The 14336-nt window shown below is 39.1% G+C and overlaps 1 protein-coding gene across 2 annotated transcripts; it reads left to right on the top strand.

The window, feature by feature from the left end:
• The first annotated feature begins 509 nt into the window (after nt 1-509).
• On the top strand, nt 510-10058 carry C13H1orf52 (chromosome 13 C1orf52 homolog). 2 transcript variants are annotated; one of them, XM_032494706.1, is made up of 4 exons: nt 510-834; nt 1468-1666; nt 6105-6227; nt 6748-10058. In XM_032494706.1, exons 1-3 carry the CDS (start codon nt 559-561, stop codon nt 6197-6199), a joined length of 570 nt encoding a protein of 189 aa, XP_032350597.1. In that variant the 5' UTR covers nt 510-558; the 3' UTR covers nt 6200-6227; nt 6748-10058. The 2 variants fall into 2 exon arrangements, with proteins under 2 accessions (XP_032350597.1, XP_006190228.1); XM_006190166.3 differs by lacking the exon at nt 6105-6227 and having other exon boundaries at nt 515-834.
• Nucleotides 10059-14336: the final 4278 nt, after the last annotated feature.

Genomic DNA, 14336 nt, shown 5'->3' with positions numbered 1-14336 from the left:
AGAGTTTGGAGGACCCTTGGAGAGGTGGGATGCAGTCCAAGAGAAATTCCATCAAAGAGGCTGTTCAGAGTGCGGTGAAATGAGGTCAAGCAGGAAAGGATTCAGTCTGGGACTCGATGAGTCCACCTATAGAGGTCTTCCATAACAAATGAGGGAAGCACACTGAGAAATTTTTATTTTGAAGAGACGCAGCGGAGTTAGGAAGAAATCCTGGTCTCTCTAAGCAAGGTGGCAGTGAAAAAGAATTTCTAGCGCTTATGTGCCTTTAATAAATTCTTACTGAATGCTGAAAGTTTGGTTGGGACCACTGGCTCAGGACCTGTCTCTTCTCAGAGCTTCTCAGAAATGAGCAGTAGAACACCCTGCTTGGGGATGTGCGCGGCCCTGTCTACAGCCTTAGCGCCTCAGCCTGGGAGCAGGAGCGCGGCGCAGCCGCCAGGGGGCACAGGCGCGGGGCCTATCTGTCAAGCTTGGGCGGGGCCAACTGAGGGGCGAGCCCTGGAACGGCTTCCGGCTTCCGGCTTCCGGCGGAGCCCTCGGTCGTCCCGCGCAGCCGTCATGGCAGCGGAGGAGAAGGACCCCCTGAGCTATTTCGCGGCTTACGGGAGCAGTAGCTCAGGCTCTTCGGACGAGGAGGATAACAGCGAGCCGGAGGAAACGAGTCGCGGGGCCCCAGATCCGGCGAAGTCGGCGGGCGGCTGTGGGAACAAGGCGGAGAAGCGGCTGCCTGGACCCGACGAGCTGTTCCGGAGCGTGACTCGCCCGGCCTTTCTCTACAATCCGCTCAACAAGCAGATAGACTGGGAGAGGCACGTCGTCAAGGCGCCGGAGGAGGTGAGGCCCCGCACCCCGTTTCCCGGTCGTGGTCCCGGCCTCCGCCCCCTTCTTCCTGAGCCCCTCCTGGGGACCGACTGTCCGGCCCCCCACACGCAGTCACCTTCTGCGGGATGCCGCACCGCCCTCTCCCACTCCAGCCCTGGGGAGCCCGGGCCCCCTCCCCCAGCCTGGTGGGTGTCAGACCGGACCCGCAGCCCCCGCCCCCTTGTGCGGAGACCCAACCTCCGCGCTCGGTGCCCCGACCCCGCGCGGCGAGGACTAACGGTGGTGACTCCCCCGCCCCCCCTGCTGCAGCTTCTCCCCGAGACCCCTTCCCTTTGACGCCGAAGTGCCTGCGGTGCTGCCTCCAAGACAGTGTCTACTGCAGCCTCCTGAAGGGGTCAGCCTTGGCGTAGTATCTCTGAGACTGGATTCTTCTTTGGTAACTAAAAGTTATTAGCTTTATTCGTATAGGGAACCCTTTGGCTTTTCACGTAACAGTATTGTGATTTTGATGGAAAAATGTGCCTTTAAACCTTAAAAAAAAAAAGCAGCCTGAACAATAAGCGAACGGCAGGGAGGTGCATGTGCCCATACCGATTATAGGAACCTCGGTTCCTCACAGTGCTTCTTAATGTGTTTGCTTAACAGCCTCCAAAGGAATTCAAAATATGGAAGTCAAACTATGTACCACCTCCGGAGACCTACTCTACTGAGAAGAAACCTCCCCCTCCAGAGCTGGATATGGCAATAAAATGGTCTAACATATATGAAGACAACGGAGATGATGCCCCACAGAATGCTAAGAAAGCTAGGCTTCTGCCAGAAGGGGAGGAGACGGTGGAATCAGGTAAGGAGAGTCAGACTCCAGTAGTAATACCTTTTGGTCCCTGTGATGAAAAAGAATGAGATATTTAATTAATGAAATTTAAATCTAGAGAGTTAGCAAACTGATAATGATGGTCTTTGGATCCTTTTTGCTGTGTTTTTGAGAATGATCGTATATATTCAACTTTGAAGTGAAATCTTTGCTATCTCAGCTGGTAGAATACGTAACTTAGGGTGCTTCATTGTTACAGCAGCATGAGTTAAGTCATGGAGTCTTTGTCGTGACTGCAGTTGTGAAGTGCTGAAGGCTTCGTTTTACGTTAAAGCAGTTGTGCTTTAGAGCCAAAATTGATGTAACAAAATGAAGTTAACTGAGTATTACTACTTAGTAATTAAAAATGGTAATAAGATTTCTTCTGCCCGCCCAGATATATCAGACTTTTTCATATGAATGTGGCAAGAAAGAGGAGATAATTTCCTTAAAAAAAAAAAGTAATAATCAGAAAATGACTTAGTTGCCTTGCCTTAGTTCATAATATCGTAATTCCGTCTCCTGCTTGGACTGTAACTCCGCTTCTGTGCTTTTAGCCCTGCCCTATTCCATCTTTCACACTGCAGCTAGTGTTCACTTGCTAAAAGTCATTCCTGATTGTGTAACTCACTTGCTTAAAACCCTTTACTAACAACATAGAATCAAAGCCTCCTGTGATAGGCTTTTTTCCCACCCTCATTTCGAATGGCCCGCTTTCTAGCACTTTGAGATCTTAAATTCAAAACTGAATAGACCGTGCCGTTTTATTGTTCCATGCTTTTCAGTATATGTTGCATCTTACTCTGGAATGTTCTTCCCTCCCTCTTGAGCTAATGAGCTTATCCTTCAAAATCCAGCTATAAGAAAAAGACTCAGATACTACCTTCTTCTGGTTATCTGCTCCTCTGAACCTTGTATGTGCTAATGCTGTTGATTGCACTTAACCACCTTTCATGTGATCATTTGTTCCTGTCTTTTTTTTTTTTTTTTTTTTTTTTTTTTACAAAAATGAGTTTCTTAAACAGCAGGGTCCAGGTGTTACTTACGTTTGTAATAGTGCATTGTAAGTATTCAGTGGATTATTATTGAATTGGATGAAATATTTTAGACTATCATTTTCTGAAAAAGTGTGTCATTCTTGTTAAACAAATTTCTGATTTTCCCATAATCCAGCTGCTACTTACTTAACTTCTTTTGCAACAATGCAGAGTTTTGTTTGTTTCAGAAGAAAGGGTAACAAACTAGTAGAAGTTCCAGTTTTGATTCTACCTGGCTTTTCCATTTCTTTCACTGACTTCCTAGTGTGGATTAGAAGTCACTGATGAAGGCACATCTTCAGTAAATGGCATCTTTTTTGGAGATGCCAAATGAAGTGGACATTTAAAATACCTCATATTGTAAGGTATTTTATATAATTAATAAAAAACACTTTTGCATAAATTACCATCAAGTCTTATAACACCTTGCGAAACCAGATAGGGAAATGTGGAAGTGAGAGCTTATGTGATTTGTCCAAGGTCACAAGGCTAGAAAATGCCAAGCTCTAAGATAGAACCTTCACACAAATTTCCTAATTTGTTACTCTTAGAAACCTAGTGCACAAGTGGTACATGATTCGTTATTACTACTTTATAGACAGGAAGACAATCTCAGATTAAAAAATTTGCCCGAATTCACACAGCTAGGAAGAGGCAGAATAGGGATGCAAATTCAGGTCTTTAACTGGAAATGATGCCTTATTAAACTGGACTTTAGTCTCTTGACAGTTTCCAGCTTGAGAAATAGCTGTTTTGTAGGAAGAATGGCAGTAAGGCCGCTAGAGTTGATGTTCGGTCTTGGGTGTCACTGCCATAGGCCGGTGCTCTCCTGTCTTTGCTCTTGTACAGAAAAGTGAGGGTTATATACCAGGACAAACAAGTGGAAAGAATTACCTTTTTTTCCAGTTTGCCTGCTGAGTTCAGATAGAAGGCAATATGTGGCAAATAATGCTGCTGTTCCCACAGTTAATTTCTGACCTTTTGCTCATGTGACGGTCCTCCATTAGAAAGTGGATGTTGGCAATATCAAAAAACAAAGGACCCCAGCACTCAGCCAGCTTAAAGCTGTATCATAAGATTAAAAGATAACACTGAAATCTTCAATTTTGACTTTAATGTTGGTTATTGAATATAATATTTTCTTTTTGTAATAAATGCCTTCTCTTTTAGAAGTGATTTTTGCCATTTCAAATTCCCGTGCCATTTTTTTAACCTCTATTTTTTTATTCACAAAATATCTTGTATTAGAAACTCCACACTCTTAAATTATCTGATTTTTAGATTATCAAATTACTTTATTTCCACTTTTCCTTCTCATTCTCTGCCCTTCATCCTTTTTTTGCCAGTTAACTTCTTCCAGATAAAAGAAGCTGGGAAAGATTCAAATGGCTATAAAAATGTAGATCAGTAAGGCTTAGATATTTATTATAGCTTAATTAACATATAATAATCTTGAAAGCCTGGTTAAAGTAGATAATGCTTTTTTATGTAAAGAATTTACAGGGGGAGGGTATAGCTCAGTGGTAGAATGCACGCCTAGCATGCATGAGGTCCTGGGTTCAATTCCCAGTACCTCTACTAAATCAATAAACCTAATTACCTCCCTCCATTAAAAAAATTTTTTTTAATTAAAAAAAAATTTAGAAAGTTAGTTTTTGTTAATAATTTAAACTTGTTTACCTACCTCAAGTGACATGAATTTCATAATAGAAAAATTATTTCATTACTAGTGCATCTGTAATATATGGCATAAAGTAGAAACTCGGTAGTTGATGAACGTTTCAGGGTCTGTTTTTTTTTTAAAAGGCAGTGCCTTATTATATCACTAGATGGCATTAGCTCTGTTAAGTTACTGATAGCAAGTTATTTTAATAAGCTCAGTAGTTTGAGTTTGCTGTATTCAGTAGGATAGTAAGTGGCAGATTAAAAGCAGAAGTGTCTCAGGACTGTCTTTTTAATATATGTTAACAGTGCATTTTCTAGTAGAGTTAGCAAGTAATTTCAGTTTTTAATATTACTACTGAAAATAATCTCAAAAGTCAAGCATAATGATGATTAAACTCTAATTCAAAAGCAAAGACCTTGGCTTGTTTAAATTGTGTGCTAAATCAGTTGGCTTTTAGAGCAAGTGTTTTTGTGTATACATGATAAACTACTGATTAAAACTTTGGTTTGTAAATTCCTGGGATGATTTGTTGATCTGAATTGTATTTTCTCTTACTGCCTACATAAATCTATCGTGCTCTATGAAATACATGAATAATATCTCCATGCTGTGTTTGAAGATGCATCACCTGCTGTTGGTACTTATTATTGTCCAGATCAACAAAGGAAGTAAATTCCGAGTATGGTACAGTTAGCAGAAGGGAACTGAAGGCTTAAGATTTTAAGTATATTTTTCCCATAGTGAGTTTGTGATTTAAAAACAAAACAAATGAACAAACCAAAAACAGACTCATGGATGCAGAGAACAAACTGGCGGTTGCCAGAGAGAAAGGAGGTGGGGGACAGGCAAAATTGGTGAAGAGGATTAAGAGGTACAAACTTCCAGCTGTAAAGTAAATAAGTGCCAGGGATGTAATATACAGCATAGAGAATATAGTCAATAATATTGTAATAACTCTGTAGGTCACAGACTTATTATGGCGATCATTTCATAATGTATAAAAATATTGAATCACTGTTTTATACACCTGAAACTAACATTGTGTGTCAATTATAATCCAATTAAAAAAAAGAATAGTGACAGAGCTCCCCAGTCTCTCTCAGAAAAATATTGAGAAATGACATGTAAAAATGACTGTAAAGCCCTTTTGTAAATGTGAATTGTTCAGTAATAATAGTAAAATTGGCATTGTTTGTTCTCTTGACTGTTAATAATACAATGGAAGTTGAAATGCAAAAAAAAGGTTTATGCTCTGATACCAGTGGGTTCCCAGATTTTTTTAATATGAAGTCCCCTTTCAACGTCAGAATATTTTATAAGCTACTACATGATAGTTACTGAACTTCAAGTATCTGTTGAGAAAAGTCAAAAGTACAATGAATTCAGTAATGTACTTAAAATTAATTTGTATTTTATAAACCATAATATTTTTTATGTGTTATTTATTCCATCTATATGGAGTTCTTAAAATAATGCCACGCATTTGTTCATGGCAGGGGAATTAGCATCTGGTCTGTGCTACCCTGTATTTTATTGAAACATAGTTGGATTGTTTTAATTGAATAAAAGGGCCCACTGTTTTAGGTTTGACAATATTTTTACTTATTAATGGGAAATTTTCTGTGGCTACAGATACTAATAACATTTTGGAAAAGTGTAAAGGACATGGTTTTAATTTGAGATACCCTCTCCACATCCCCCTCCCCCAATTCTCCATAATATGAAGGGGATAAGATGTCTGTCTGTCTGTTGCCTTCGGAGTATTCTGACCCTCCTAGGAATGGGGGAGAAAGTAGAACTACCTGCATAGGACAAAACTGAAAATGCAGTTTCAGTGAAACATCTGCCTGTGAGTGCTTTCTAACTTCAAAATGTAAGGGTTGGGGTGGGAGGGTGAGATACGGAGGGGAGCTGTTTGTTGGGGGGAGAGCAGATTGGCAGGGAAAGACCAGCTGATAGCCCCTTAGGTGATGCCATGGCTAAATTGATGGTTTTTTGGTAAAAAGAATAGAATATGCCCCATTCTTAAAGTGTAGATTATATATTTAAATATCTACAATGTGTACTGTAGAACATTTGGGAATAGCTTTATCAGAACAAATCTGATCTTCTCATTTTAAGCTGCCTTAATATTATAGCACTAAAGGATCACTTTGTGAATTTTGTATAACACTACAATTGAAAAAATTCCTTATTTTTACTTGTGATTTAAAATCAAAGTTCTAAAAGATAATTTTTGTCTTTTGTTGGGAACCTTTAAATGAAACATTAATTGAGGATGATGATTTTGGTTTATAGAGTCAATGAAATTTTAATGCTTAACATTTTTTTTAAATTACTGATTGAAACTCTTCCTTTCCTGTTTAAAGATGATGAAAAAGACGAGCATACTTCTAAAAAGCGCAAAGTAGAACCAGGAGAGCCAACAAAGAAGAAAAAGTAGAAAACAAATGACAAGAAGTTTTGGACTGTGAAACTTGTTGAAATGGTTTTTCTCCGCAGATTAAGTTGATATTGTAAATTATCATGAAACAACATCTCCATGAAAGTACATGTTAATTAACTAATGAGTGTTGCTGCAGTAACTTTCCACTGTAGAATTCATTTTTTATTTAAAACTTATGTGTATTTAAAACTTAAATAGTGACTTTTGATTGTGAAATTGACAACACTTGGAAGCATTCTTGCTATCACAGAATTGGTGACATGCTTTGAGAGTTTGTCCCATGCTGACATGCCATTATTCTATGAACCTTTTATAAAGGAATATATTTTTAAAGTTAAATATATTGTAATGTACTGTGAACTTGTAGGGTGCTCTTCAACAGTGTTTGTACAGTGTAAATAGATCATGGAAATAAAAGTACCAATATTACTATTACTGCATAACATTAACATTTGAATATTTGTGACAAATACCCTCTTTGCCGTGTGACATTCTAATAGTACATATTACCATTTAGGGAGTGCCTCCTGTGTTCCAGGTGCTTTGTGCGTATGTTCTCTCTGATGCTCAGCCAAATAAGGCAGATGTTGGTAGCCTCATTTTATAACAGATTAATTTATCCAAGGTTACACAGCTATTGAGCAATGAATTTGGTGTTTATTAACTCAGGACACTTGAGCTACAAAAATATCACACTAAACCACCTATCTGCCAATCAGAATTTAGTCATCTTCTAAGAACTCCAGTTGCCATCTCTTCCAGGTCCTCTTCTGTGGTACTCAGTGGAGAGCGCCTCCCCCATTGTATTACTGCACTTATCAGATATGCCTTGTGTTCTGATTATTCATTAATTTCCCTCTTAAATAGTAAGGTTACCAAAGATAAGGGACTTCAATGAAGAGTTGCCAGGTGTAGCAAATAAAAATGTGAGACCCCTAGTTACATTTGGATTTTAGATAAACAACAAATGTTTTAGTATGTGCAGTATTTGGGACATACTTCTACTAAAAATTTGTTTATCGTACATATCATAGGTAGTGGCATCAACTGGTAAAGCCTGAGTCCAGTGTGACAGACAAATGGAATTACGCAGTTGTGATTCTCCCATTTCCTGGAGAAACGTGTATCTGGATGCATGTAGTGGTGGAACAGATAACTCAGAAGTTACTGAAATATTACAAGATTAAAAAAACTAACATGAACACAAACCTCAATTAAAAAAAAAAAAAAGCCCAGCAAGCCACTGTCAAAAATCTTTTTAACCTCTTTTTACTCCCCATTGGTTCAACTCCTAACTTATATCAATCAGTTTCTGACAACAAAAACTCACTATGTCAGTCCCTAGTGGTGCTTTGCACCTCCTTTCTGGAAGTAACAGAATGGGGGAGGGAGGAGCCACAGCTTCTTGGAGGGAGGGGATGTTCTGATAGACAGGTCAGGTAGAGACTACACTTGTGACGTAATGAAGCAGCTGTGGGAGGTGCGCACCCGTGCTAGTGCAGGTCAAGCCAGCTTTAAGTCAGGAGGGGAAGAGAATTCAGGAAGGAGGAGGCTGAATTTTGAGGGCAGTCTGACTTGGCCGTTTGTAGCTCGGGTTTCTTTTTAAAATACACCCACATAACAGAAGGGGAAATGAACTTGCTAATGGGTTGCTGTTGCTTCACCTTCTGCAGAAATATCCCCGGCCGGAAAATGGACTTCCATGTCATTCTCTACATCCATCACCACATTAGAAAATGGATTTTTTTTTCCCCTTCAGAGATGTCTTGGGGACGTATTTTAAGTGGTACTATAGGTAAGGAGCTGTTTGGTTCAGCTAGTGAAAACCCAGTGGAGAATCTTACAAAAATCTTATGTTGATAAGGAAAATCGTCTAGCCAAGTTGCTTCCTTTTTAGAGAATCAAGTCACTTGGTAATTTGTTTGTTTCCTCATCTTTAAGAAAAGGAACTTAAATCACAGCAGGCATGAAGGATTTTCTTTTGTGCAAGGGTAAAATCTGAGAAAGGAACTAAGCATTTGTGGGCCATATTTTAAAATTCAAAATATTAATAGCTTATAGAGTTTTATAGAAAACTTTAACTGGAATCAAAGAACATGACAGAAAATTTATGCTGCTTTTTAGCCATTAAAATACTAATATTATTTTGACTTCTAATCTTAACCCTTAATGCTGTGTAGTGCTTTTGAGTTAACAAAGTTCAATCATAGGTAGTATTTTATTTGCCAGAAACCGAAGTGGGTAAGTTTCATCATTTTCAAATTAAAGAATGGAAAATACGCCCGTGAGATGCAGCAGTACACTCACGATGGGCTGAGAGTTAGCTTCAGAGTCAGGCCAGACTGCATCCCATTCCATGTCGAATTGACAGAGTGCCTGCTGGATGCAAGGCATTATGATAACAACAAAGGTCTCATCTTCATTTTGGCAAAATCACATTGGTAGTTGTGGGGGAGGATGGATATGTAGGGTACAAATCGAGTCAGAAAGACTGGTTGCTGTTGTCCAAATAAATGTCTGCGTGAATTAAGGCATTGGAGAAGAGACACGGATTTGGAAACTGATAGTGTTTAGTTGAATATAATGGCTGAGTGAGTTTTCCTTTTATTACAAACTGTATACTTTTAATTAATATATGAATGTCACAATGCAGGTTTAGACATGACCTGTGTTACAATTCCGATAGATACAAAGCCCTAGCTATTTGCAAATGTAATTATTTTTATAAGTATCTGAATGAACTCAGCAACTTTGATAAGTCAGAAGCTTTGACCAAGTTGAATCCATAACTAACTTTAAAATGTATCATTGGTGGTATTTGGGATTTTAGAGTTTTGTATCCATAATGAATTGCTTTCATCCCTCCATTATCTCTTAGTACTGAAGTTGCAGACATTCCGACATAAAGGTGTTACACACCCAGCAAATGTTTTGGACTTTGTGTTAAATTCTAAAGTTTTCTTCGCTTCCCTCCACATACTCTCCCAATGTGAGGCACTGCGTTTGTATTTTAATGCAAGAGAGAGAGATCAAGAGACCTTGTATGTAGTCTGCAGAGGGGGAATTTTGCCTCTGTTGTTTGCTGACTAGAACAGAGCATAGCACATAGTGGGCACTCAGTATAATTGCTAAGTGTTGATGGTAAGCTGAATTCCTCACCCTCGGCTTAAGGGTGATTTCTAAAGGCTTGTGTTTTCAGTTATATGGACCAATAAATCTTGAGAATTTAAACCAGTTTGAGTTTAAGTTTTGTGTCATTTTTCAATCAAAAACGTCCTAATTGATGTGAAACTCTTTGTACTCCTTTGGTTTCTTCCAGGGCTGCACGCTCTCCTGGTTCTCTTCTCTGTTTCTTCTCTCTGGCTCCTCTTCCACCCACCTTCAAGTCCCCTACGTTTTTCTCATTCTCTACACTGGCTCTTGACGACGTCAGTCAAACTCATGGCTACTGCAATCAGCAACACGCTGATGGTTCTCCGCACACCGTATGCTCACCAGGATGCTCTTGTCAAGCCCCGGATTTGTGCCTCCAGTTGCACATTCCTGCTTGGGTCTCAAAGCCCCCTCACATATTGTTATGTCCAAAACCAAACACGTGGAGTCAAATCCCACACTGCCTCCTATCATTCGTTTCTGGTTAACGGCTTCACTGTCTGCCCACAGATCTGCCCTCTGCCTCACTTCCCGTCACGTGGGTTTGGTCAGTAAATCCTGAGGGTTCTTTCCCCTCATTCTGACACACTTCTTAATCCATCTCTAAGGAATCATTTATAATTTCCCAGATATACTATGCATTTCATCATTCTGTGCCTTGGCTTACAGCATTTGCTTGGCCTGGCCCTTCTCTGTCCACTTAATGAACCCCCCTCTTTCCATCCAAGATCCAGTAAGTATTCCCCCCTTTATGCGCCTTGTTCTGTTTATCTCTGTATCCGCACCTGTACGTTGCTTTTCCCCATGCTTAGTACTAAACGAATAGCCAGCATGTATGGAGTACTTACTATGTGCCAGGCAGTGTTCTCGGTGCTTTATATGTATTAACTCATTTAATCTGATGAGGTAGGTGCTATTACTAGTTCTGTTTCAGGGAAGAAAACAGGCACAGAGAGGTTAAGGGATTTGCTCGAGGTGGGAGAGCTGAGACAGGCAGGCATTCTGGCTCCACGCCCCTTCCTATCTGCACTGGAGTCAATAGATTGATTTATCGATCCCTGTGTGTTTAATTTAAGAATGTCTTACCCCGAGAAGGCACTCAAAATACAAATACGTGGAGATTTCATGAACCCAAAACCAGCTCACTAATCAGAGGCACAGTATTTGTTTAATACACCAGAAACATCTTTCAGATGGATTAGATTAATATAAAAGGAAAGCCAGTACTTAAGTGTTTTAGCAAGGTTAATGTATATTTCAATGATTTAGAGCTTATCTATCACATATTTGGAGTATTTTTAAATGAAAGCCTTAATGTAAGAGGGTTGAGAATATATACTTCTCCCTCCAAACAGATATTTAGCTTTTCACTTGTTTTTCAAAGTCTACTTTTTTTAAGTAAAGCGAGATAGCTCTAAGCCACAAAAATCTGCCTCAAATTTCATTGGCTTTTCTCTAACATTTCAAATTATGGCTTGAGTTTAGAGGCACAGCACGAGGGCGTGGGAAGGCCTCCGGAGGTCCTCTGGTAACAGGCATCCCAGAATGTAGCAATGTCTCCTCTGTGACCTCTCCTCTTTTCTAGGCTCACAGGCAAGCCCACGAAATGAGAGGTTTACAGGCTGGTTTGAAGTCATTTCCTGTGTGTCTGTAACATTTTGGTACCCAGGGTCTGGAGCTCCTGTTCCTTTCCCTGTGTTTACCATCTTCTAAAAAAGGAGAAGAAACAGAGGATTTGGTGCATATCATTGAAGTAAAAATGCAGCTCTATTCCTGGCATAATTACCTGTCTCTGTCTCTAAAAGGGACCAAAATTCTAGCCGCCTTCCCCAGCTGACTGTGGAGTTTGCGTTAACGCTTCAAATTTAGAATTTCTGAGAGAAACTGCAGTGAAATAACAAAATAATCACTTCCAACTAAGGAGGTGGACTTGTCTGCCAGCAAAGCTATAAGCAAGCCAACTAGAAATAACTCATGCCCCAGGGGGACTTTAAGACCCTGTTGCTAGTTTTTGCTAGTTTTCAATTTGGAGAGAGATACACACGCACACAAACACACACACACAGAGTCAGTGGAACTTTCCTCTCCTCGTACCACGATCTGCCTTCAGAAGTTTCACTCCAATCCTCTCCTTAACTACAAACTGGCCTAAAGGCAGTCTCCCAAGGCAACAGAAATAAAAGCAAAAATAAACAAATGGGACCCAATAAAATAAGCTTTTGCACAGCAAAGGACCATAAACAAAATGAAAAGACAACCTACAAAACAAGAGAAAATACTTGCAAATGATGCAACTGACAGGGCTTAATTTCCAAAATATACAAACAGCTCATACAACTCAATAACAAAAAAAAACCAACCCAGTCAAAAAATGGGCAGAAGACCTAAGTAGACATTTTTCAAAAAAAGACATACAGATGGCCAACAGGCCCATGAAAAGATGCTCAACATTGCTAATTATTAGAGAATTCAAATTAAAACTACTGTGAGGTATCACCTCACACCAGTCAGAATGGACATCATTTAAAAGTCTACAAATAATAAATGCTGGAGAGGGTGTGGAGAAAAAGGAACCCTCCTTACACTGTTGATGGGAATGTAAATTGGTGCAGCCAGTATGGAAAACAGTATGGAGGTTCCTTAAAAAATTAAAAATAGAGTTACCATATGATCCAGCAAAACCACTCCTGAGCATATATCTGGAGAAAACTCTAATTTGAAAAGATACATGCACCCCAATGTTCACAGCAGCACTATTTACAATAGCCAAGACATGGAAGCAACCTAAATGTCATTGACAGATGGCTGGATAAGGAAGATGTGGTATTTATATATACAATGGAATACTACTCAGCCATGAAAAGAATGAAATAATGCTTTTTGCAGCAACATGAATGGACCTAGAGATTATCATATTAAGTGAAGTAAGTCAGACAGAGAAAGACAAATATCATATGATATCACTTATATGTTGAATCTAAGAAAAAAATGATACAAATGAATGCATTTACAAACCAGATATAGACTCACAGGCATAGAAAACAAACTATGGTTACCAAAGTGGAAAGGCATAGAAGGGATAAATTAGGAGTTTGAGATTAACAGATACACACTACTATATATAAAATAGATAAACAACAAGGACCTACTGCATAGCACAGGGAACTATAGCGAATATCTTGTAATAACCTATAATGAAATGGAATATATATGTATATGTATAACTGAATCATGCTGTATAACTGAAACTAACACAATATTGTAAATGAACTACACTTCAAGAAAAAAATTTTTTTAAGTAGCCTAAAAGCCTTAGCAGTAAAATTTCTTCCATAACATCTGGAATTCATATGTCAAATCCATAAGGCATAAACTCTTCAATTTTTTTCTTTTAATTTAGGCTTAATTACTTGAGCTCCAAACCCCCTGACCCTACCTCCCTCCATACCAAACTAATTAGGGCAATTATCTGAGCCGTCCAAGGCTACAGATCTGTTAAAGCCTGTTATTGAGGTTAACAAATGAGAGGGTTAATTTCTCTAGACTGAACCATAGCTGGTGAAGAAAGATAATAAGGATAATAAGGCCTTACATTTGTAGGGTGCTTTAGAGTTTTCAAGGTCTTTTTTCTCTACTCCAAGCTGCTACCCTGGGAGAAGGGCTTACATTGGGGGTTTCAGACTGTCTGGAACCCTGAGGTAAGTGACTTAATTCTGAACAGAAGCACTTGGAATTCACGACTACAACATGAAAGAAGCTCCCCTATCCTTGCTGTTTCAATGGTTAAAAAAAAAAAAAGATTTTTTTTAAAGATTAAAAAAGAAATAGGATTGCCAGGTAGTAGCTTTTGGTGCCAACTCGGAGGTGTTGACTTCAAACCTTAGACAGTAAGTGGCTTTTTTTAGATAATTTGACCAGGTCCTTGTGTATTTTAAACTTACTTAGAAGTTGCTGAATTTATCCAGTCGCTTTGGCTAATTATGAGCTGCTTAGGTTTTTCTATTCTTTTCCCACTTTGTTTCCACTGTAACAGAAGCAAAGCTATCCTGTGTCAGTCTCGCTAGGTAGCTGAATCAAAGTTCCTAATTTAATCTTTTGCTCTAGAGGTTTTTTTTTAGATTACACAGCCTCATGTTAATTTTTTTTTTTTCTTTTTTAAACCCAGGAGAATTAGTTGAAGGAGGATTAGATTTTCTTAGCATTCACCAGGATTTCAACTAGTTTTTCCAACAAGGATTTGTGAAAATGTGATAAACATGATGGAGAACAGATTTTCAGTTGCCTCACATAAATGCCGAAAGAAAGAAAAAAAGCTCATGTGTTGCAGAAGCACCAAAAACAAAAACTTCTAAGCTTTTT

The sequence above is a fragment of the Camelus ferus genome, chromosome 13 (genome assembly GCF_009834535.1).
Source record: "Camelus ferus isolate YT-003-E chromosome 13, BCGSAC_Cfer_1.0, whole genome shotgun sequence".
NCBI classification, from domain to species: Eukaryota; Metazoa; Chordata; class Mammalia; order Artiodactyla; family Camelidae; genus Camelus; species Camelus ferus.
The sequence above is the reverse complement of the archived record's forward strand: the minus strand, read 5'-3'. Positions and strand labels throughout refer to the sequence as shown.